Source organism: Anabrus simplex, chromosome 8 (genome assembly GCF_040414725.1).
Source record: "Anabrus simplex isolate iqAnaSimp1 chromosome 8, ASM4041472v1, whole genome shotgun sequence".
Taxonomy (NCBI): domain Eukaryota; kingdom Metazoa; phylum Arthropoda; class Insecta; order Orthoptera; family Tettigoniidae; genus Anabrus; species Anabrus simplex.
In genome coordinates, this window is record NC_090272.1 from 232820287 (window position 1) to 232846798 (window position 26512).

General features: G+C 38.0%; 1 protein-coding gene across 1 annotated transcript in view; it reads left to right on the plus strand.

Moving 5' to 3' along the window:
* DCTN4-p62 (dynactin subunit 4) overlaps positions 1-15481 on the plus strand; it is a 69815-nt gene extending 54334 nt beyond the window's left edge. Inside the window, exons 6-7 of the mRNA XM_067152777.2 lie at positions 2818-2990; positions 6922-15481. Coding sequence (XP_067008878.2) covers positions 2818-2990; positions 6922-7135 — 387 coding nt within the window. The 3' untranslated portion in view covers positions 7136-15481. The remainder of the gene's footprint in view (positions 1-2817; positions 2991-6921) is intronic.
* The last annotated feature ends 11031 nt before the right edge of the window (positions 15482-26512 follow it).

Here is a 26512-nt window from a genome sequence, read left to right on the forward strand (position 1 = left end):
CATGGTTTACCATTTTTGAACCAGGCAAATGCTGGGTTTGTACCTTAATTAAAGCCATGACCGCTACCTTCCCATCCTTGCATTGCTGAAAACCTTTGATGTGTTAGTACGGCGTTACAATCATCTGCTCCCGGGAGGAGGCACATCTTAGTCATGGCTCCTGGATCTTGTCTTTAATGCTAGTCACTTTGACGCAGTCCCTGATCTGCCACATGCTCATCGCAGGCACCTCCAGCTTTCTTTCAGAAGCTTTACTCATTGGCACTGTTTCAAAACCTTATGTTAAGGCATGACAAATCATACTCTTGTAAATAAAATCTTTTAGCTTTTGTGGTATCCTTTTGTTGCACGGGACTCCTGTAACTGCTCTCCAGGCTGGACTCTTCTGGTGGTCTCTGTTTCCTATTCAACCATCATTCTGCACCACTGAACTCAGATATCTGACTGGTTTTGTCAGTGGTACAGGTTTCCCTTAGAGATGAACCAGTCCAGACTTCCAATTTTCCAATGAAATATCCAGTTCTCCAGATGATGTAGCACACAGTACAATGTCATGAGCATACAGCATAGTCCATGGGGCTTTTGATCTGCTCACTTCAGATATTGAGGCGATAAGGATGGGAATAATTAGTGAACTAAGTGCTTGAACCCTGATGAAGTCGGACTTCAACTCTGAAACTCGTTATTACTCCAGTCACCCACCCTACCTAAATGTACTGCTGTTAGTAGTGTACAAATCTTGGATTACCCTATTGTACTTCTCTGGCACAAGCAATACCATATCTCCTGTTGTGGAACCCTGCCGTACGCTTTCTTCGGTATATTTCACTTAGATTCTTGAGTCCGTCAAAACTGAAGAACCTAACATTTATAGATAAAATAAGTAGACAATAAAGAGAAATGGCTTTCACTATAACAAATAAATGCTTTCTCCAAATTGACAGTGCAGCTCTTTCTTGTCCTTCACGGTAATGTCTCACCAGCTGACTCAGGGCAGAGAGAACATCTGTCATTCCCCATCCAGACGTGAAGCCAAACTGTTCTTCGCTTGTAACAATTTAATTCCTGATCCTTCTTTCTAGGACTCTCTCAAAAAGTTTCATTGTGTGGTTCATCAACTTGATCCCTCTGTAGTTATTGCACGAGGGAACTAGCACACTCCTCCTCCATTCATCTGGCATCCCCTCTGCATAATCTTCCTCGATAAACCTTTGACAGAAAGTACTCCTAGTCTGGGCCAACAGATTTCCTGTTCTTCATTTTTGATAGTGTCAGGGTTATTTCAGTTCTGTCCACTAAATTTTTGAGCTTTGACATGTCTGTTCAATCTGTCCTCTTCAACACTCTGTTCATCAGTTTCTGGAAATAATCCATCCAGTTCCTTCACCAGGAGTTGAACACGTTTGTCCTTTATATGTTTTGACTGGTACAGATCCCTCGAAAGTTTCTCACTCTGTTTTGTGATTCTGGATATCTTCTTCTGTCCCTCCTCTGTTCGCAGTTCTGCTGGCGTTGTGTTTTGCTAGCACCACAGCTCTTCGGGCTTCTTTCTTTGAGTCTTCATACAATGTTCGATGCTCTCTGTTCTAAAAGTATATGCACTTCAGGTTGCCACCACCACGTCTCTTCGTATACCGGACGATCATCAAAGAACATTCTCCTCGGCTTCCCTGATTCGATCTGCAGTCTCTTCCTAGTTGTAGCTTTCTTGCTCTGAGGCAGACAAGACAAATGGTCAAACTTCATCCAAAAAGTTATTATAACAGTCTTGTCTTACAATCCCCACCACTTTGTTTTAGGCACCTCAAGTAAACTATATCTAAAGAAGCCCTGTGTGTCTGCTACCTTGGTTAGATTCAGGAGATGCAACTTTGTCTCGAATGCTGTGGAAGTTTTTGTAAAAGAAATAATTGGTGTGCATTAACAACTCACGGTAAGGGAGCCATCCTCTTTCAGGAATACACACCGGCTAACCGAATCCTAAATGGACTCTCTGGATCAGAGTGGAAAGATGCGCTAAAAATGCAATACAACATGGTTCCTGTATGGGCTCCCTGGACGTAGCCAGGATGAAGTCAACTGCAGTGAGCCTGAAAGCCTAGCTCATGTTCTTGGTTCATGGCCAGGAGGAATGTTAGGCACAACAGAATAAGATCTAGAATTGCAACAGCATTCTCCCAGAAAGGTTATGACGTATGTGAAGAGGTGTCCTGTTGCTGACGGTAGAAGCAACCGGAGAATTGATATAATCGTGATTGACCGAGAAAAAGACATTGCATATATTCTGGATCTCCCCTTTAGATGTGAGGTTGACTCAAGTCAGCCAGCAGCACTAGACATGGAGAAGCGAGCCATCTATGAACCAACCATCAGCTACTTCAAAGAATCATACAACATCTATGTAAGGGTTGTAGGATTTTTCATCGGAGCAAGAGGAACCATATCAAAATTCTTAGTTGATTTTTTTCAAAAGTGTGGGCATTCCCAAGAATCTATACTGTGATTAGGCGTCTTGGCCATTAAAGGCTCTGCCCAGATTGTTGGAAATCACCTCTATATACTGCATACGAGGATTAACTCCAGGAAACTCTTCATGGTTACACATACATTCAGCAATCAAGTGTTATAGTATACTTCATCAGATTTAGGTAGCCTATCATTGTAGGAAGTTTTGAGGGTTGCAGCCTTTTCCTTAGTACAATCTGGAAAAATTGGTCATTTTCATACTGCTTACCATAAGTATTGCTTTCAGGAATTCTTAGTGATTTTGAACTATAAGTTAATATTCATTACAGTGTGTTCTGTTTCCTCTTGTAGAAAGATTTGAGCCTTACTCGTCAGTTGTCTACTATAGAAGATCCCAGGCCGATACGCGTTGACCTAACTGGGGATATCCTTTTGCCTAGTTCAGGCGTCCTGCTGCCACCAAGAGATGATGCTGCAGAATATGATGATTCTGGAGATACCCACAATTATCAGGATGACCCAAAGTAAGTTGATTAGTAATATTTTACTAGGAATTGTCAGTGAAGATTGATAGGAATGTCGGTGTATTGTGGAACATCTTTTATTGAAGTTTTACTTGGCAGCAATGTACCTTGTCGATAGTACATTAATACACAAGTTTCGCTTGCTGAAAATAGATGTAGGAGAACTTTGGTTAATGAGGAAAGAGCCCTTCTGTGTAAAAATGCCAGTATGTGGAGTTGTGGAATTTGTCCTTGTCTCTTTTCTATTTTCATGTTCTTGTCAAAGATCAACAACTATCCACTTCTCTTTTTTTTTTCTTCACATAATTGAAATTCTATATCAAGTGTACACATTTCACTGCAACACAAATCTGATAGGTTTTTAAATCTGCTTTCCTCCATTCTAGCTTCACATCTTTACCCATAATTTCCAAAGTAATATGTTGTTATGATGTGTTTGAATGCATCATATTATGAATATTCAGTCCCTGTTGGTGGTAAAAATAATGTTAATAGCAGTCAAGTTGTATTATATAATGTCTTGTTTGTGATGGTGTGATTTTTGATTTGAACACTATGGATGCAGCTGATAGGAAAGTAATGATGGATCACTTTAAAATCAAACTGGCTGGCATTATCCAGGAAAAGGGAAAGACATTTTGACTAAAGAAAAGTACAGTGAATTGAGTTAAAGTCCAAATTAAGTAGTAAAACACCAGAAGAATAGCAAGGACTGAATCTTTTAAGATGTTTATGATAAATTTCAGATGTAATGTTCCATATTAAAAAATCCATCCACCCACCAAAGCATTCTGATTTCCATGATGTGGAGGGGCTGTTCTACACCAAAGTTTGGTGGTATATAGTACAACTGGTCTTATCAGCAGTCCAGTATAAGTTTCATTTCAAACATGGTGGCATTGAACCCTCTCTATCTCATCCATACTGAGTTTATGCTTGCTCCTACATTTTCATTTATGCAGTCATCTTCTTGAATGTGAGACCCTAAGTTTCACAAGTTTCTACCTGTAAGAAAGCAATTCCTTTAATTTCATTCCAGCCAAAGGAAGCAACAGTTTCCAGGTACTCACTTTTCAGCAGATTTAAGTGTAGTCATAACTGGTTCAGTTGATCACACCATGCTTCCGCTTGGCTTTGTAGATCTTCTCTTTGTCTCTGAAGACCATAAAAGTAGTTAGTGGGATGTAAAACTTTTTTTATATAGGCTATACAGTAATGCGTTTTGCCGTCTAAAGAGCACTGGTCTTCTTGTTCTTCTTGTCTTCCCAGAATATCCTCATCCTTTCACTATGGGCTTGTCTTGTGTCCAAGCATTTTTGTGTTTCAAGGCTGGCTTTTGGGTTCTTGGATGTGAACTTATGTGAACTGATTTTCTGTCAGAATGTGGTGTGTGTAGTTGTCAGTGGGTCAATATTAATTTCTGCAAAACATTATTATTATTTAAAATATTTTCAGGTTGTAGAAGCAATCTTCACATTGTTCATATAGAGTATGATCCATGAAATGTTCCTCTATAGGTCTCAGGTAATGAATAAATCCACAAATGCATTGGTCAAAGATCGTCAGAAGATGGATAGGTTAAAGTTAGCACAATCCACTGGGTCAGCTTTTTTCTTAGATATAAGGACTGTAACACTGGATGACAGTTGTAGGGAATTTGGTTGGGATCCATGAAAGCATTGAAAAATTATATCAGCCAGGGTGTTACCTGGTCATAGTCAGAAATCTGCTGGTAGGTCATCAGGCCCCAGAGCTTTTTGATTGCTCACGCTACATGTGGCGGGTTATTGGGGTACTTAAAACTAAAATCTCCCCTCAGAAAAGTATATTATTTTTCTAAACTTATTATGATGAAGATGGCGCGTGCACACACACATGCAGTCTTCCAAGCCAGAGGAATTAACTGATTAATGTTAAAATCTCCAGCCTGACAGGGAATCAAACCCAAGACCTCTTGGACCAAAGGCCAGCACACCAGCCACTTAGCCATAGGAGGTAAAGTCTAAGTTAAGAATTAACTCTAGGAATGATGCCGTCTTGGGGTCATGAGGTGAATGGAAGCAAGCAACTTACTCAAGAAAACAATAGATTCTGCCATGAGCGGTAAGAGGTGTAGAACCAGAGGAGGCCACAGCGAAAGTTGACCCGGGCTTGTCGACTGAGAGCTGAAAGGCATAACAGTCTGTAATGAAGATACTTGTTATTCTGTCAGTTCTGAACCACTCGAGAGTATTGAACAGAGTCGACATGCACATGCATGCTCTGAGCGGTGTATTCATAACGTCATGCTGACTCCCTGCACAGCCATGAAACGGACAGTTACTCAAGTTCGTGTGTCGTGGGAAGCCATAAAGTGATGCGTTTGTTGAAAGAGCACGTGTGCCTGAATTACTGTAGAATTAATTAGATTATTACACTGTTGAAATTCCAGTCAAATGACACATATGTAACAACAGTCATGTAGAGAGGGGTGTAAGCAATTTCAGGAGAGATTTCCTGGGGTTCCAGTTCCAGGTAGGGCAACAAACGTCTTGTGAATAAATTAGGAACAACGGGACCACTTAATGCTGTAATTCCTAAACCAAAACAAAGGGTTCATACGATCTCCCACTAAATCTGTATGACGTGTTGCACAACAAGTCGATATGTCAAAATAGGGCTACTAAAATATTGAAATTAAAACCTTACAGAGTGACTATCATCCACCAATTACGACTCACTCTGTGATGATGAAGCCAGAGTAAATTTCTGTAACTGGATGGTGCAAAATATTACTGATGGCACTGTTGACCCACATTTAATAATTTTCTCAGATGAGGCATGGTTTCATTTGAGTGGTCATGTTTCTTCACAAAACAATAGGTGCTGGAGCACTGAAAATCCATGATTAATTCATAAAGTTCCTTTACATGACCAGAAAATTGGTGTATGGTGTGTTGTAACTGCAGAATGGACATTAGGCCCCATACTTTTCAACAATACCATACATTCTAAGAGATACCGCATAAATATTCTCGCACCATTTTTTTCAAATGTTGACAGATAATGACATAAGATATGCCTATTACCAATAGGATTCTGCCACAGCTCATACTGTACATGATTCTATGCAAGACATAGAGGCAGTTTTTGATGATAGGGTAATATTGAAAGGATTAACCTCCCCCCCGCTCTTACTGTGTGCAACTTTGATTTGTGGTGGGGAACCCTAAAAAGAGAAAGTTTACAGAAATAATCCTCATGCCATAGATGAACTTAAAAACAGTATAAGAGTAATTGGGACAGTTGTGCAACAGGAACTTGTGCGTGTGAATAGCAGTTTCATTCGAAGATGCCAGGAATGTTTGAATGCTGAAGGACACCTCTTTCAACACCGCCTCTGAAAAGGGTTAGTACTCAGGTGAAGGTTATTGGGTGTATAAATAAGCAATAAATGTAATAATATCGGTAATAGAATACGCGGAAGGTTATGAATATACCGCTCGGAACATGCTTGTTGTCTCCCGGCCCCGCTGGCTGTGGGACACACGGTTCTTCTAAAACACTTACTGGATCACAAACCTCAAGTAGGAATTTTAGGTACATAATTGTAAATGTAAAAGAACTGGAATTAAAGGTAAAATATTGTAATTTATTATTCATGTACTGTAGTCTACAGTACATATAGACCATAATCAGTATTTGTCTAAGAATCAGCAACCACAACTGCACTCGTTTGTTTGTGCCCCCATCTACAGCTTTGCAGGTTGCCTATCAAATGGGTCAGGGTTTGCATCACATCTTCTAAAACTTACCTGTTGTAGATAATTTGCACCCAAACTGATAGTTGTTTGTCATAGCACTCCATGCTTTTTTACTGTCCTAATTGAGCTTCAGTGCCCTCAGTCATTCTTGTTCAGTTGTTGTAGGATATCTGTTTTCCACTTTCCAGGGTGGTGGTTTGGCGCAAAGCTAACAAAGCAGCTCTCAAAATGGTGGTTATCCCTAGCAATGAAGCAAGAGAGAAGGGCGGAGAGGTGGTGGTTGGCTTCCTCATGAATTATACGTACATGAACACCATGGCAACACTGGAGCAGAAGGAACCTCAAAAAGTCAATCTCAAAGTCAAAGTGTTTATGACTGTTGGAAAGGTAGTTGGTGACTAAAAGAAAATTGTTGTTTTTCCCTTGAGTTAAGTTTTGAAGGTCGCAGTAGGTCACCATGACCACATTGTATTATTTATTTTTTATTATCTTTATTTTTGTATGTATGTATATTTATTATTATTATTGTTACCTTTTTTTTTTAGAATGTATAAAACATCTACTTGTAGACTTGTATTCTTATTATTTATTCCTCAGAGATTTATTCAGATTAGTTGTACTTTCTTCAAATTGGAAAACATTTAAAATATTTTCACAAACAATATGAAGATCGTGTTTGTTCTCGAAAGGGCATTATGATATTTTTATTTTATTTTTTTGCGTTATTGAACACATCAACCACCACAATGCTACAGTAGGATAAAAGTTGGTTTCTGGTGTCTAACAGTTTTTTGGGGCAATTTTGCAAATATTGTTCATGTTTACACAAAAGTAATGTCAAAATTATGGAATCAGTTTTTCTGAGACACGGTGTACAATTCACACAGTCTGACTAGAAAGAATAGCGTAAGAGGCCACGATATTCGCACTGTGCATCTCAGTAATGCTAGCCGTTTGGCACCAGTTGTCTTGCATTACAGCTGGTATCTGGACATTTTGCTGGGAGGAGATTTACAGTATGTAAGCATGTGCATGTTATATGGAAAATCATGAAGAAAGGCAGTCCAAGCTGCAAAAACTTACAGATGACTGTAACACTGAAATATCAGGCATGTGTTGTTCAGGTCATTGGGTTGAAATTCAGGATCCTGCAACAGATTGTCCAAAATAACAGAAAGTGTTAAAATCTAGGTCTGAGAATGGGAAAGGATTATCTCTTGTTGCTGGCTCGTCTGGTGTTTGTCAAAATGAAGCGTAGACATTTGTACTGCTTTTTTTAGTCTAAATAACTTAGTATAATTCATTCTCTATGTTCAGTATTTCCATTAATATAAACCTATTAGTTTTCAGAAAACAATATTCGAACTTAGGTTGATATCATCATTATTGTATTGAAGTGTATAGGAAACAAAGGAGGAAACAGTAATACAAAGGGCACTAGGAAAGTTATGCAATGTGAGTGAACGCTTTAGTCTTTTTCAAAATAATTTCCACCACACTCAATACACTTCTTCATACGTCAAAACCAGCCACTGAACCAACTCTGTCACTTTTCTTCGGTTACATTTTCACACTCTTGATCCCATGCTGCCAGAAGCTCCTCATCAGATGCAAAACGCCGCCCTTTCAGCTTCATCTTCACTTCTGGGAAGAGTGCGAAGTCACATGGTGCAAGATCAGGACTCTATGGAGGGTGATCAAGCACAGTCAACCCTGATCTGGCAAGAAAATCCATTGTTACATTAGCACGTTGTGCTGGAGCATTGTCGTGATGCAAGAGCCAAGTGTTGGACGGAGCTGCTGATAGCCTGGATGACCTGAGGCAGACAAGTCTCACTGTACCACTTCGCAGTAACTGTCCTTTGTGTTTCTAGCACAACCCGAGTCAGGATGCCCCGTTTAGTGAAGAATACTGCAATCATCCTTTTCTTCACTGGGCTTGACTTTCGCACAGTCACAGAAGTACCCTCATCTTCAAACAGCCACACCTTGTTCTGGGATTTTGTTGGTACATCATAGTAATAAAGCCAAGTTTCGTCACCTGTAACTATGCTATTGACGTTACGCGAAGTCCCATTTTCAAACTGCACCATTTCACTCGATGTGCCCTTTGTTCCTCTGAAAGTGAATGGGGCACCCAAAGGGAATAAACCTTTCTAACATGGAGATGGCCGTGTAGAATTGAATGAATAGCTGGTGCAGGGATGTGGAGGGTCTCTTCTACCTGCCGATATGTTAACCGCCTCTCTTGCTGCGACATTTTCCTCACAGCTTAAATGTTTTCCTCAGTCACTGATTCAGACGGTCGCCCAGAACGAGGATCGTATTCAACCCCAAAATTTCCCCTCTGGAACTCTTTGTACCAGCAAAAAATTGTTGTCCAATGTGGACAGTCTTTCCCCAGCACAGGAGTCATTTCCTCCAGGCACTGGTCAACAGTTAATTCACGAGCAAAATTGTAGCGGATAATTGCGCAATATTCACCAAGACCACACTGACATCCTAACTTGCTTTCAATCCCACTGCTTGGTAACAACTGGTGTGAAGGTCGCGCCTTGCTGTCTTCTAGACCGGTTTCCACCCCTCACCATAACAGGGGTATTCAGCCAACCGTGTTTGCGTATTGCAAAACTTTCCTGGTGCACTTTGTAATGAGAGTGTAGCTCTTCTTTGCTTTGCTCTGAATGTACGTTTAATAACTAATGGGCATATTTTATTCTTTTGTGGATCATCATCATCTTCACAGCCTGTTTGTCTCATTTAACATAGCTTCTGTTTGATCAATTGCATGAGAATGTTGCAAATATGAAATTTTGAAAAAAATAACTGGATATATTAATGACAATAACAAGTTATGGTGCATCATGATAAGCCATACAGAATTTTTCAGAACAACTCCTACTCTATGAAACGGTGGGTCTTGAGGAGCTGCAAGTAATTTTCCTAGACAGCTGGCTGCATTTGAACTGAGCGAACACTTTTTGTGCTGTGAAGAACTGAGATGGTGGCCGCAGTCAGAGTTAATAGCATGTGGGCCATGGTGACCACAGCGACCTCTCTAGGATTATATGTTTTACTGCAGTATTTACAGCTTCTTGATACTCAGATATGTATAAAAGTACTCTGTTATTCTTCCCTTTCTCTCATTTTCCATCAAAATACATTGAAGATATTTCAAAAGAGAATCTTATGGAACTGGATAATTTTCAGGAATGGAACTGTACGTTTTTAAAAATATAATTATGGAGCTGTGATTATCCCAACAGTTGATGGTATACGAGGGAATACCCAAAAAAAAAAGTAATAATATTTTAAAGGCTGTATATTTTCAAATTGTTTACAAAATAACCTTCTCCTCTTCAAAGTACTCTCCATTACAACTGTCTGACAGCTCCTCCCTAGTTTTTTTCTTGACCTCTTCAATGTTGTCAAATCGGTGTCCTTTCATGCCCCTTTTCATGAATGAAAATTTTTAAAAAGTCACACAGAGCCAGGTCAGGGGCAGTGGAACCATGCCATTTTTAGCCAAAAACTGTCCAACAGAGATGACTGTGTGTGCAGGTGCGTTGTCATGGTGCACGAACCAGTCTCCTGTCTGCCACAAGTTGGGTCTTTTTTGACAAACACTGTTGTGCAATGTTCTTAAAACTTCCCAATAAAAGGTTTGCATGTTGTTCACTTAAACTTGCCATCATAAAAAGGAAGCAAGAACAAAACAGCACTAGCAAAAACAATCAGTGCAGGTGAACAGAACAAGCCAGGTCGACAACACAGGCAGCACTGAACTGGCAATGAGTTGCGCTATACACTCCTAGCAGCAGAAAACCGTACTACACAAGCTTCGCCCACAGCAATGTTATTCTGGTTATTTTTGGGCACCCTCTCATACAGAACTCTCATTGAACATATTACAGCTACATTCTCAGCACAGTATAAGATTGCCACTTACATTCTAGGTTCAAATCAGAGTGGTTACATTTGAAATTCCAATCAGACGAAACTGCTTATCTCCAGAACTTAAGTTTTCCAATATCTTGCTTATACTAGCATTTTGTCATTGCCACCAAGGTGTGTAGCGGCCTAAGTCCGACCCATTCTTATGATTTTCTAATCATTAAAATTGGTTTCATCTCTTACCTAAGGACTGAATTTTTTAATTTTCCTCAATGTTAGAACCATCTTCTTATTACTTCTGTAATGTATGAAATAAGATAGTGATTATGTATATTTTACTGATGCAGTCATGCAGTAGAAGCAGAAATTCAAACTGTAAAATAAGAATATTTAATCCAAAAAGACATGCACACCCAGTGCATTTAATTTTTGTCACTCATTATCATCCTACAAATTGTCTTTCAGGTCATGAGGCAGTGAAAGTTAAATGTGTTTAATTTTTATCATTAAGCTATCTGAGAAAAAGCATACAGAACACACTCATAGAAGTCTATACTGTAGAAAACAAGTTCCTGTATACCTTAAGTCTGTAAGTTAATTCTTGTCAGTATCAGAAAGTAAGTTGCCTAAAATGAATTTCATACAGACAATGCACTAATCATTGATCCAACTACGGTACCGCAATTGACATAAGATACAAGGATATTTTTCCCTAAAATTAATTCCCTTTGCGAATGTCTGAACGTTGATTCTTATAGCCTTAATAATAATAATAATAATAATGGTATCAGAAGATGACAAAGGTGGCATTGCTGTAATGTTGATTCTTCAGATAGCCCACGAGTTACGAGCTGTTCTGAAAAGGAATTTGTAACTTAAAAGGAAAAGAAAGGTGGAGTCTCAACTTCAATGCTTTAAAATGGCTCTTATGCTGATGTGTCCTTAAGATGTGATTGGTTTGCCAAAATGCTATCTTCTTTCTTCAGTACAAGAACAGCCCTGCCTTCCATATAAAGCCATGTGAACATATAAAATTAGAAGTACATAATATAATAACTGCTACCCCATCCTCACTCGTTTCTAGGTGTTGAAGACTTATGTGGTCGTCGCCGACTTGCAGAGAACAGCTCCAGAATCGATCTTCTTCACAAACTAGCTGGAAGTTAGTGGGGTGATACTTTCTGCCTCTCTCGCACAGGCGAATATTGTGCACCTGTTTGAGAAAAGCATTGCTCCTCCATACATCTAGCGACCGAGTCCCACAAAAACTCTTTACAGGACCACCAGAGATCGTATTAAAATCACGTAAACCATGCATTGAAACATTTCAGTGCCAACACAAATGGAGAAAACCTCCATATCTTGGGGATCATGTCAGAAAAGTTGAGGGTTCAGTCTTCCTTACCATGAATGGGCTTGAGTAAACCAGATTAGAACATATGTTCCTCCACAAAACTAAAAAGATGAAAGAGAGAACCATATCAGAAGTGAAGGCAGAGTGCGACAATTTTCTCCTTGGTGAGTGTGAAGGAGATATTTGCAGGGCATTTATCATACAGTGCATGATGGAGCATGTGAAGTCTCTCCCTGTGGATCAGTGGTAGTGTGTCACATTCCAGATCCCAAGTTCGCCGGTTCAAACCTGAAGGGTGGAACAAAGTCCATTATACTCTCCACATCATAAGATGTCAACATGTAAAAGATCTCTAGCAACAAGTTTTGTGTTTACCGGTCAAAATTCATAGAAACTTAGCCATTACCACACGAGAGATTCTGGCATTTGGTAGAGTGACGCACAGTCACTGTAGGTGGCATTGAATCAAAATGCCTGCACACAGAGACCTTATTATTATTATCAATTTAGCTAATAATAATGTTATTGCCTTTACATCTCACTAACCATTTTTTTTTTTTTTTTTTTTGGTATGGTTTTCAACAATTAGCTCTTGACAAAACGGTTTCAGACAAGGTCTGTATTGGTCAGCGTTTCTGATCTCATAACAAGTAGAAGGAAATAGTCATTACTCCCTCCGTTAATCTGTGGTGGTTAGTGGGTCAGTAACCAGTTAGCACTGCAAGCAATATAAGCGATTGCCAAACAGGTGTTTGCATACTAATTCTTAATTAAGCTGTATCAATACAGATATGCTGAAGTTTGTACATTGCAACAGATTTAGTTCACGAGATGGAGGCGTCAAGTACATTAAACTGTTTCTACCTGCATCGAAAGACAAATACAGTGTTAGGAATATTCCTTGTGTATAATACCATGCAGAGTATGCATGTTTTAAGTGTTGGTGGAATAATAATTATGCCATACTGTTTCGTTCTGGATTGTAGATCGGGTTACAATAAAATACTTGGTGTTAGGCATTTTTTCAGCCCACTAAAACAAAAGGGGTTTTGTACATGAAGGGTCTATTCTTCTTCAGGACAAAGAAAATCTGGAGAAACATTCAACATCCCACAGAACCATTGGAGTAGAATGTAGGACCTAATAGGTGAGGCAGTTGCTGTGCTGTGACTGATATTGATTTCTTCAGTATCACATACTAAGTAAGCTCTTCTTTAATAAAAATAAAAAAATAATAAATAAAATTTAAAAAATCACAATCAACAGGTTATCATCAATAATCGCATCATTGGTATCCAAAGGTACTGGTTTGAATCTCTGTTGAGAATTATGGAGAGTTTTAAAAGACAGTTAGTGAATTAGTGGTTTTATACCATACCAAGAATTGTGCAAATTATTCTTGAGACAACTACACAGTTAACACATTCACAGAAAAAATGTACAGCTGAATTTTCTTTTGAAAAATGTATATAATCTAAATGTAATGTATGTAAGTGCATAAGCAGCATTCATTTCAAAACTTTTGCTGTAATCTAATGAAAGTTGTACTAACATGGTCTCATTCATATTGGAAGTTATGTATAATCTATGTTTACAACTGAAATTCAAAATATACTAATGAAGTGCATGCTTCAAATTTACATGTGCAAATCTAAGACTGTTTTCAAGTGAATATAGACACAGAGTTAAGGCAGAAAGCAGCACCATACCAAAGTGTGAAAGAGATTTCAAAGAAAAGCGTTGAAAATATTGTTTTTATAAGATAATCTAACGTGTAGGTGGGTGGATAAATGAACACACAGCTGGTAGTGTTTAACACTGATCACAATCTCGCTAGTTTGTGCTTTCTCTGTCTGTTCAGAAGTCACTCTGACAGTGAAAGGAAAACAATTACACTACACACACACTTCTTCTGCTATAATTTGCATCCTAGGGCTGTTAACTGTACCGGCCACACAAGTTTGAGTGTGCAACACAAGTGTGTATGTGGTACAAAGTTCACACACACACACACACACGGTAGTCTCCATTCTTTGTCCCTCGTCGTTGAGTTGCACTGTTCGCTCTCATCGTCATTACACATACAGTGGTGTTCCAAAGCACTCACTCTACAGCACTGTCACTCACAGAAATGAACCATTACACGTAATAAACTTCATTGTGGTTCCATATCAATATTTAAAATTGTAAAATTCTTATTTATTTGTCCACCTGGTAAATACTATAATATGTTACAATTAAAAATTGAAACTCTCTTTAAAAATTGTTCATGTAGGACTTTTGATCCATCAGATCATCTTCAGCTACGGATCATTTATGCATTGAAAAAAGTTATACATTTATGTGCTTGAATTCAGTGTGATTAAATTCATGTCCCATTTTTTATATATATATATGTTAAAAGGTTGGTTCAGTGCAATAAACACAGGTTAAGTGAAGTATTGTATAGGTGGACATACAGATACTACTTCTGTACCTGCAAATGTGAAAAAGACAAACTGCCAGTGTATTACCAATAGCCACACTAGCTAAGATGATAAGGTGGCAATATTTTGTCAACATTAACTTAAAAAACATGTTCTCAAATAAACTTTCATTGAAAATGTTTTCTTTTTTCTGTAAATATGTTTTTCTCAACATTCTGGGAAAAGGAATGTCAAAATCTTACTAGGGATTGATGAAAGCAGAACTTCAAAATACACCATGCTACGTGACAAACAGCTGGTCATCTTACGAGCACTCTTCTTTTTCAGCTATTTTCTAATTTTATATTGAATTACTTTCGACAAATTAAACCACTTCAGTTATGTATCATCCTAAAAGGGGTATGATTTTTTTCTCACGAGTCCTTGAACATTCAGCTCTCATATAGTCTGATATGGACCCTTGTAGAAAGCGATACCTCAGACTTTTATCCCAATCATGTCAAGCATCTTTTAGTTTGGTTGTGTTAAGAATGTTGAAGGACAACTCTCTATGTGATGGTCATTCCCCTTAGAAGTGTGGGGTGGTCATGATTTTTAGTCTTCCTGCTTAGTGTGTATCCTGCGTAAGATTTAGTGAACTATCTTGGATTCACAGGATATTAGGGTGAAAGTTGGCAGCTGAAAAGACGTTTTGAAGTAGGTGTTTTGTTTAAATCCTCATTTTGACACACTTTTAAGTATTAATTTGTACTCTATAGCTACGTTTATATGATTTGCCTTGGTCTTCAAAACCGTTCTTTTCTCTTGGTATGCTGGAGTTTTCTACATATGTTTACATGTATATATAAAACATTTGTATGCGTGAACATTAGAAGACAGCAACTGGTGAATTATACATCTTATTTTCCTAACATTGGATATTGCTGAATAGTCATGCTTACCTAAAGATAAATTTCTTTGTAGCTTAATTATTTATTGAGATATATACTGTGATTTATTCAACATGATGCATGTAACGGCATTTAATTAGATTTAATTTTTTATATGTGCAAAATAAACTTTACTCTAAAATTATTGCATTATTTTATTATTTAAATTAATTGCAGCAATCACTACTGCACACTACCAGTGACAGTAATCAATTTGCCCAAGTTTGCTTTCTTCAGTTTCCAGCAGCTTTCTAGTAAAAAAAAAAACAACAGAATAACCAGTTTGTTACAAAAATTACTTGCCAATTCTGCAGAAGACAGATTCTTTCATAGTCTCTTAACATTCAAAACCTTTTACATTTAAAGATAACAGCAACACATCATATGCCTTGAAATGATTCACTGAATCAACATACTGGGTTATCCAATTAATGCAGAACTGCAGCCGATGCATCTGCCGGCAAATGATCGCTTTCCGCCGGTCGGGCGATACAAGAGCCAGCTAGAGTGACTACCTGATAAATTCTGATGCACCACACCCTTAATTCTGCATCATAAAGACTTTCCTCATGGAGCAGATTACATTTTCAGTGCTCCTAATATCAGCTGTTTTGAGAATTTACATACCCGCATATGTGAAGCCACGCTTCTTGTAAGAAGAGAATAAGATCGGGATCAATTTCTCAGGCAAGCACTTTATTCCTAATTCTAGATACATGATCCGGTTTGAGTTCTTGCAGCACAGTCATTTATAGGGTTTTAAGTAACTTTGTAGCCCTTTGTATGGAACAGTAAGAAATTCCCCTTTGCTGAGAAAGAAGGCTACAAGATTTCTTAGAATTTTTGAGGTGACGCCTGAAAATACTTCCAAGAAATCTTGTAGAAAACATTTCTTCTGCTAGCACTGTATCTCGCCTTCTTCATGTATCATTTCCTGTTTCAAGAAATTTATTAACTAATCTATGAACCATCCCGCGACTTGGAACTTTAACACCTGGGAATCTTTTTTGAAATCTTAACAGCACGAGCGGATTCACACAGATGTACAAAGTGTAAATAAACACCTATGTGGAATAGAATTATTAGGTTTTTTCTTCTGAAATTACAAATCCAGCCCAATACAACTAACTCATCACAGAAGGCAAGGAATAAGGGAAACTAGGATATTGGCAAAAAAAGTCCTGGACATGGAACACCAGACAGAGGTGCCATCTGTTGAACAGTGATGTAGGCGAGGCACACCCAGTATTTTTCCATCAGCAGCAAACTTTTCCAAGTTCAAATTGAGCCGTTGGCTAGGTATCCAGGCATGCCGACCCCACTCCTTTTCAAATTCAACCAAAACGAGCTAGGTGGAGGTAATATTTGAACGTCGGGAACCCCAAGACTACTAACTCAGGTTGACCAACTTTATCTTCGCAGGACTGGGATCTCTGAATTATGTAGAAATATTCACCACTGAGCTAAAATTCCACAGGTCCGAATTAATGAGAAATTGGAAGTAGGTTTATCATTCACTTCTGTGTGAAAATAATGGCTACTTGAGCGGTCTGGTATTAAAACTCATTTGAACGTAAAGCCGTTGGACTGAGGGAGACCCGTTAGCAAGCTATCATCTCTGTTAGTCGGGGAACCACTTTATGCAACAAAAAGACTGCCAGTCTATTTAAACGCCCGTGGTATTCGCCAGAAGTATTTTCAGTGAAGTGCATGTTGTGCGTATCGATCTCCGTGAGAGGTGATATTTATTTGTGTACACTATGTGCGCGTTCAGAATTAACATTTTGCTTGTGTATAGCAGTACTTTCAAAGGATAGTTACTTCTATCTTAATCTTATTTCAAATACTTTGAAATACCAAGTGTGGTTTGGTACCGTGCGGATGTAGTAACTTCATTAATCTGAGATTGGCAATTGCTCGAGACCTGCTTATTCTGAGCCGCAAAGAAAGACAAGACCCTAAATCTAATGACGCACAAGCCGAAACTAATTGCTTGCGTGTAGGCTAAGTCAATTATAGCCTAGCATTAGAATCAGTATTGTGTATTCGTGCACGCAAAAGTGGTGAAGAGGAGATCTTAATCCACAGCATCATTGCAGACTTTTCCAGAGATGAGAAGAAGACAACAATGGCTGTACGTGGTGAATGACAACTAGTTGCAAAAGATAAGTACGATCTCCATTTAAGCATGTTTCCGGAAAGACTAGTATATTAGGATAGAGTGAATTTCAATATGTTTTTAATTAAATGTTAGCTAGATTGGCAAGAGTCTTGTTCAAGTTTATTTAACATTAAATATTTGGCCAGGGCTGGTATGCATGCAATAGCCCAGGTGCTGTGTAGTATATACATTGTAGATAGATGGGAAAAAGAGAAAATGTTAAGATAATTATAGTTGGATTTATTTGTTTGTCTAGTGCATTTGTGTTTTTCCTTTATGTGTGTCTCTTAGAGATATTGCGGGTAGAGTTCTCCATAATGTTAAACAGGCTATATGCCTGCTGCGTTGAATTAAATTCAGATAACTTGTAACGAAAATTCGCTAGAGTGTTTTTCTCTAATGCATGCTGCAAGGATAAATTTCAGCGCCTACAAGGTGTGCAGTGACATTAAATTCACCGTTGGGTCAGGTTAGGATCATACACATTGGCAAGAGGGGACTCGAAACAATGATATGCTATGTGAAAGGCCAGTGTTGCCATGCGCTATATGAGAGAGGCGATAGAGCCGTGAAGGCCAGTGTTGCCGTGCGCTATATGAGAGAGGCGATAGAGCCGTGAAGGCCAGTGTTGCCGTGCGCTATATGAGAGAGGCGATCGTGCCATGATATTTTCTGGGAGGACTGATTTGAAATTCATTGTGAACGGAGCCTGTGTTTGGCTTGAGTACGCCCAGGCCATCCGTTTGTACTAGCGAAGGAATGAAAAAGAAAGTCGGCCACCCCGACAAGGAATAAGCTCCCAGGTAGCCAGTCTGCTACCAGCTGTAATAGTACGCCCCTCCGTGAAAGTGAAGTTCAAGGTCCTGTTATGTCCCCGAGCAATGTCGTCCTTGCCTGTCAGAATTTGTTTTGGTTTCCCAACAGCTGATCAATCTAACCAGCGTGGACCTCAAGTGACCAAATATTGTGTCTGTTGTAGACGCAAGCCTGCGCTGCCTACAAACGTTGGGTTCGATCCCCGATATCTCTTTTATGTATATGTTTTGTGTGTGTGTATTTTGTCTACAGGTTTGTGCTATTTATGTGTGTGTTTCTGCTTGTTATTATTTGTCCTGTGTCGTTTTAATTATGGGTTTATCAGCTCGATAGCTGAATTTTGTTGGTAACCAGTTCTGCCTGGTATAATTTGCACATGAGTGCGGACTCATACAGTAGAATCAGTGTTACTTATAAGATAGATAAGGGAGCCTCCCTGTGCCAAAGTGCTTATTTGTGTCCGAATATGTTGGAATGTAAATATAGAGTGAAAGATATTTTTACTAGTGTATTGGTATTTCCGGAACATCAAATGAACGGTTTTACGTCGATGCCCCCGGGCAGAAATGGATTACTGTACTACAACTACAAATTATTACGTAACAAGGATCAATTCTCCATGTAAATAGACTTTGTAACTTTGTTTTTCGAGTCGTTGCCCGCTTTTCTGTTTAGATTCTCATTTATTGTCATGTATTTTCATTCATGCGCTTATCACAGTTTTAAGACCTATTTGGGTCAATAATTTTAATTTTATTCTTGGTTTTGAATGAGTATGGACCTTATCTATGTTTTTGGACTAATAAATCCATTCTACCCCTTTAATATATTTCTCATTTCAAGATATGAGTATATAGACAGGAAATATGGAGGCATTAGTATAAGTTTAGTTAGAGATTTACTTTCGCCCACTTTCGGACAGCACCGCGCGCTGTACCAGGCCCCCTGAGTTGGTAGGATTTAAGGACAGGAAATGGTGCAGAGATATGAGAGCTCTGATATACTTCACGGCCTCAGTTCCCGGAAGCCAGCAGTTAACCTTTACATTGCTGCGCTCGCAATATTGCGAGCGTGACATTCTTCTGACTTTATCAACGCAATACTCCCAATGTTGACATAAGAAGTCATTCAAACTCCGTGGGCGGATACACGCATCTCTCCGCAGTAGATAGGAGCTTACGAAATGACAATCGGTTGATTCATTCATGAGTTATTGTGATAACTCAGCTTTACAAGTAATAAATCTCATTGTAGACCATATTGGACATCAGAATATGAAAATTAAAACAAGAAGAATAGTTAACACCACCTTTCCAATACTTATCTTTCCGTATATTTAGGAAATAAACATTACAACAGGCGTTGTAAGATGGGACATGTTTCGCTTAACAGTCGTAAGCATCATCAGCCGAAAATAAATCTTGGCCTAAAGTTATGTCAGGGCCCCGAACCTAGTGTCCTTAACATATATGGCACCCTAAGAATCAACATTTATATTTAGAAAATCAAAATAGGCTTAAAACTAGTGTGAAAAACATAGAATGTTACAACATGGCTAAGAGGAAAAAAAAAAAAAAAGAAACAATCGTGTTGAAGAACAGAAAGTACAATACAGAGCTGGTAGTGAAATAATTAAAATCATTAGGATATCATTGCTACCAGTCAGTCAATCAGAATGTTCAAACATAAAACAAGAGTGAAAATATATAAGTGTGTTCATCATGGCTGAGTTAGAAAAAACACGTAATCGTGTTACCAGAGGTTAAAAACATAAGGTACAACACAGAGCTGGCAGTGTAATAATCAAACTCATGGCTGCCAGTCAGTTAATAAGAATGTTCATACATAACAAAACATGATGGTTATATTCTTTGAAGTGAAGAAATAATTAAATCCCACTCTTGTATAGATACGTGAGAACGGGCAAGAGAAATTATATATTGTAGCAGACATGGAGTAGTAACACTTCAAACAGGGTCAATCACGCCTGAAGCCACTTCATTTTTGCTGGGAGTTCAAGACCAAAACGGAAGAAAATAAGATGCCAAGTGCGTGAACTGAAATCTCTTATGTTGGATGAGCGTTGACCGGAGACATTAGCCGTTCAAAGGGGTCTGTTAAAGTATGCCCGTTGCTGCACGTTTAACAGACCCCCTCGAACGGCTAATGTTATTAACTGACTGGCAGCCATGAGTTTGATTATTACACTGCCAGCTCTGTGTTGTACCTTATGTTTTTAACCTCTGGCAACACGATTACGTGTTTTTTCTAACTCAGCCATGATGAACACACTTATATATTTTCACTCGTGTTTTATGTTTGAACATTCTGATTGACTGACTGGTAGCAATGATATCCTAATGATTTTAATTATTTCACTACCAGCTCTGTATTGTACTTTCTGTTCTTATCCTCTGTCTCAACACGATTGGGTTTTTTTTTCCTCTTAGCCATGTTGTAACATTCTATGTTTTTTTCACATTAGTTTTAAGCCTATTTTGATTTTCTAAATATAAATGTTGATTCTTAGGGTGCCATATATGTTAAGGACACTAGGTTCGGGGCCCTGACCTAACTTTAGGCTAAGATTTATTTTCGGCTGATGATGCTTACGACTGTTAAGCGAAACATGTCCCATCTTACAACGCCTGTTGTAATGTTTATTTCCTAAATATAAGGAAAGATAGGTATTGAAAGGTGGTATTAACTATTATTCTTGTTTTAATGTTCATAACTCAGCTTTACGAGCTGCTCTGTGATATGCCCGGCGTGCAAGCTAGCAGTGAGGCCCGCGTCAGGGATGAGTAAGCTACAGTATGTCAACCGCCAGAAAAGCGTTGCGATCTTACCAAATCCGAGGTTGTAAGAGTGCTATCCACATTAGAATCGGAAGATGAATATTCCAATTTTAGTGATTTGCAGAATAATGATGATAGTGATGACACCGATTATAATGAAAGTACAGAAGTTGTCCAACCAGCCGGGGACAAACTGCTTAGACTGACAGACATTTGCCTTCCCCTCTACCACCCACCCCGAAGAAGAGATTTCCTGCCAGGTACTGCCATGTGTGTTCAAACACCACGCTTGATGAGAAAAAGAGGAAGGAAAGTAGATATATGTGTGAAAAATGCGACGTTGGACTCTGTGTACACCCCTGCTTCGGAAACTACCATACCCTAGTAAGGTACTGAAGGAGATGAACTTGTTTCGTGCGAACGAACACTTCCAAAGAAGACATGCGATTTGAAAAAATGTAGGCTACCCCCAGTTTTGTGCAACCCTTGATTAACTGGTCTGGACCCTTTTTTATTTTGATATCAAACCAAGATGTATAGGAATTTTTAATGCATTCTCAGTGTTTTATCTTGTATAATATTTTACCGTAAAATTTAGATACATTTTTACTCATTTTAGACACCCCTGAAGTTATTGTCTTCAGTTTAGTTATATATCGGTGCTTGGAAGTGGACAGCTAAGACCACCTGCAGCCACTGAAACATGTAAGTTGAGCTTTTTACTGTTATTTTTAATTATTAGTTTGATTTTTGATCAATTGTTGGCCTTTTATGTTGGACAACCTTGAATTTCCTGCGCAACATATAGCTAATTTTGTGTTAGAAAAATCAGTTTAAGACCTTCCACATATACAGTAATATTAAAATATATGACAAGCAGGCAAGAACCCTCTGGTTTTTCCCATCTTATTTCCGACTTTTATGTAATGAAGTTAATTATTAAAAATAATTCAGCACAGGGCTTTTACAAAAGAGAATTTATCTCAGCAATGAAAAGGTTAATCACGCCCTGCATTTTGAGTGATCCTTCTTTGATGTGGAGAGGTTGTCAAACCACTCTTCAGTTTCCCTTTCTTCATGTCGAGTGCAGTAGACAACTCCGGCTACTGTAGACATTGTAAATACTATAAGCCGCCAATAGACACCGGGCTGCCACTGGAGAGTAGTGGTGTCAGGCAAGGTCGTCATGTTTTGTCCCCAAGTATATAGGAAATGCAAAATAGGAAGAATTACTCCATGATGATCTGCAACTATCTGTGACGACACGGCAGTAGAAAAAGTATCAGAATTGCTGGGAAAATGGGGCAACAGAAATAGAAGATGAGGACAAACATAGAAACACAAACGGAGAACAATCTCTACATCTTCAAACACTACTGTCTTCTAATAGATGGGTTCTCTTCAGTCATCAATCCCAGCTCTGCCTCTACCGAGCTCATGCACCAACACTCTCTAAGGGGCTATCTTCACAGATCTTCAGTCCTGATGTCCGAAATTAAGGATAAGAAGAAGGCCAGACAATTACAGAAAAGGGAAAGAAACCTAAGACAAGGTTAAATACAGATGGTAAAAGATTAGGAACACAGGCAAAAAGGATCCCAACAAGTTAAGTATTGGAAAGGAACAAACAAATGTCAAATCACGACAAACCAGATCACAAGGAATGCTTCTGTGCAAATCACAGCATGCTAGGTGCTTCCATTCGGAAGCTGCATCAAACAACTCATTCCTCGATTTCTCTCACCCTTGTCTAGAAAAAGCAAAACTAGGAAAATGCTTGGATGTTTGTGAAAATTTTTCAAGGGGCATTTCATCCTTGCTCATTTAAAATATAATACTTTAGAAAGAATACAGCAATATATCAAAATTGCACCAAAGTTACTCCATTACTTTACATTTTGTCCAAAAATTGAAATTTTTTAACTTTGCTTTAAAAACTATAAAATTTTCTAGAAAGGGTAACCATCGTCATAGAAACTAGTGATGGGCAACGCTCTCGGTCGAGACTGACTTCACAAATCTCAAGACCAATTTTTCTGTGCTGCAATCCATGCAACATCCCAAGATAGACCCATTCACCCCAGCACCTTCTTTAACCTCTTTCTGCTCCACGGGTATCCCCGTTACAATTATTATTATTATTATTATTATTATTATTATTAAATAAATTCACCAAACCTGTCAGTTCGATATGCGTGGTTTTGTGTGGAGTCTGAAAGTCACACACACACACACACACACACAGAGTATACTACGAGGGTAAGCTGGACACTACATCAGCGGCAGTCGTTGCGTGATATAATGTTCTCGTATGGAAATACGTGTGCCAACAAATTCTGTCGAGAGCCTGGGAAAGTGCTGCATGTTCAGCTATGAGCCCCTTAACACCATTAATGAAGGTGAAAACAGAATGTCGCTAAATTAAAACAGTTCAAGAGTTATATGAGATGGGCATCTTAGCTGAGTAACCCTGTATAATTTGTTAACTGCACAGAGGATGCACAACTACCTGGATACCTCGCAATTATTGTCGACAGGGTAGCTTCTTGTGATGCAGACTGGGTGGAGGTGTTCTCTGTGATGATTCCCCTTCAGTGATATTGTGTTTTTTTAAGTGCCAGATCATCTGAGAATTATCTTTCTGCTGACGTATTTTACCTCTTTTGAACAAACAACACAGCAGACATTGTTACAACACGGTATTTCTTCAAAATAACCCCACATCCGTGACTTACGTTGTCCCGTACACTTGAACAGTTACCGGTATACACCGAAGTACCTGATTTAAAGAATCAATAAATTTAAAGAATCAATAAATTTGTCCATTTTTTTTTTTTTGTCTTGGATTGGTCCGTATTGACTAAGCTCATGAAAAATACCACGGTTAGTTGTTGGATCCGCCCTGTCAATAATTATTACATAACCGTAATTTTGCAAATACCTAATTATGACGCAAATACTCTATAACACTGCAAGGAATTATTTCCTTCATCACCATAACCCTAACTACCTGAATTTTTTTTGGTTTTTTTTTTTGTTTTTGTTTTTTCAATTTTGGTTTTAGACTAGAACATTTTCATAATAAAAGGCTCAGAAAAGCGTAAGAAAGATTAAAATTGAGTCAGAGTATAAAAACTTGCATAGGAATTGGAAGTTGTGTGTATCCACATTGGCACAACAGGTAGATATGAGCATACATAATATTTTATGAATAATTCATGTTCTGTACACAGAAACATGTATTTATTTTGCTAAACCACTTAAACATAATTATACTGGCAAACAGGTAAGTTTATTTACAGAGCTGTATAAATACTGAAGCCATTTTTATCAACAAAAGTACCAATAAAGAAATTAATGTTCTAGATAGAAGCAAAAGAAAAACAAACTTCAGACAGTAAATGGAAATTTTTTTAGCTCCTTCCATCTTACAAATTTCAAAGGACTAACATCACACGTGGGGCATTTTCTCATCATTCATTAGTTACGCAGTGTTGATAAACTTAATCATAATAGGTATTATGTTTGATCCTGTATTGACTTGTCTGAATCTATTAAAGAACTATTTAAAATAGTTTTTACTTGAGTCTGCCTTGTCAATACACCTTATAATGATAGAAAACTATTTTTTTTCTTACAAGGTATGGTCAAATGTTCCACCTTTACAATAGTAAATTTTTAAAAATTTAATTATTTAAATAAAATTTTAAAAATAACAGAACATGTTTCATTTATCTTGTAGACATCATCAGCAGCCAAAAAGTTTTAAGATTAAGCACAAAGGACAAGGACAAAAACATATTAAAAATAATTCGGAATACCGAATGTGTCAGTTAAAATGTTGAAGGATATGCTGGAATGTTCTGAGCACAACACTTGAATACTGTTAAAAGTGAAAATTAAAATATTGTACACATGAGATGGTTCAATAAAATTGGTAATGGAGTCCTTAACTTGATGATATGGAGCACAATGTTTAGTTCCAGTAGAGTGGAGTGCCATTCTCGCGTACCCAAGAATGGCTAGCTCGGCGTGTATGGATGTTTATGGTTGACTGGAGGCTAACTGCACATTCCACTTATGAAATCACGATCAGATATTCTGCCTATTTTTTTATCAAGAATTGTTAACATCATCACGCCAACAAGACGAACTCAATACCATTTCACTGGAATCCTCACTCATCTTTAACATGTTTATCAATCGTCTTCTTTCTATTGGAACTTAACATTGTGCTCCATATCACCAAGTTTCTACCGACGCGTCAGCAAACTGTATGTCAACACAGCATCATCAATTTTATCGAACCATCTCGTGTACAATATTTTAATTTTCACTTTTAACAGTATTCAAGTGTTGTGTTCAGAACATTCCAGCATATTCTTCAACATTTTAACGGACACATTCGGTAGTCCGAATTATTTTTAATATGTTTTTGTCCTTGTCCTTTGTACTTAATCCTAAAACCTTTCGGCTGATGTCTACAAGATAGATGAATCATGTTCTGTTATTTTTTAAATGTTATTTAAATAATTTTTTTTAAATTTAGTATTGTAAAGGTGGAACATTTGACCATACCTTTTAAGTATACGTACGACAATACGGGCTTTATAATGAAATTCATTTTATGCAACTATTTACTTACCATACATGTTTTGGGAAAATCATCCATTCCCTTCATCACTGATGTCAGTTCAAGCAATAAAACATTATAACACTATCTTTTGTTTTTTCGTACAATTTAATGAAGTATTGTGTCCTAATTCACCATATCAATGAATAAAGAAACTAATGAAATATTATGAAAATGATCATTACATAAAATTTTGTTGGAACAAAAGATATATTGTTTTATTCCTTGAACTGACATCACTGACAAAGGGAATGGATAATTTTCCCAAAACATGTATAGTAAAATAAATAGTTTTCTATCATTATAAGGTGTATTGACAAGGTGGACTCAAGTAAAAACTATTTTAAATAGTTCTTTAATAGATTTAGTTACGCAGTTCGTACCCCCATGTTTTTGCAATCTGTTCCATTTCATGCGATACATTTGGAAGTAAGCAACACACACACTAACATCGCAGTTTGAACACTCTGTCCTTGTTTGTGAGGTACATCTCTTGTACGCACATAATCAATGGTTGTATACCATTGGCCAATGCCCTAAACCATCAAAACACTTAAGTCATGAGCAGTTAGCAACACTGGCCTTCCTACACCCTTTGATGCAATCCCAAACTTCGAGTAACTTCGTACAATCTGCCTGCAGAATTCAAGCAGATGCATTGTCTCCGCACTTCCTGTATATTAGCCACAAGTCGTGTCCAATAGCCACGGGAAGGTACACCACCGCCATTTCTTTTCAGGAACGCAAGTACGGTACTCATTTACATTT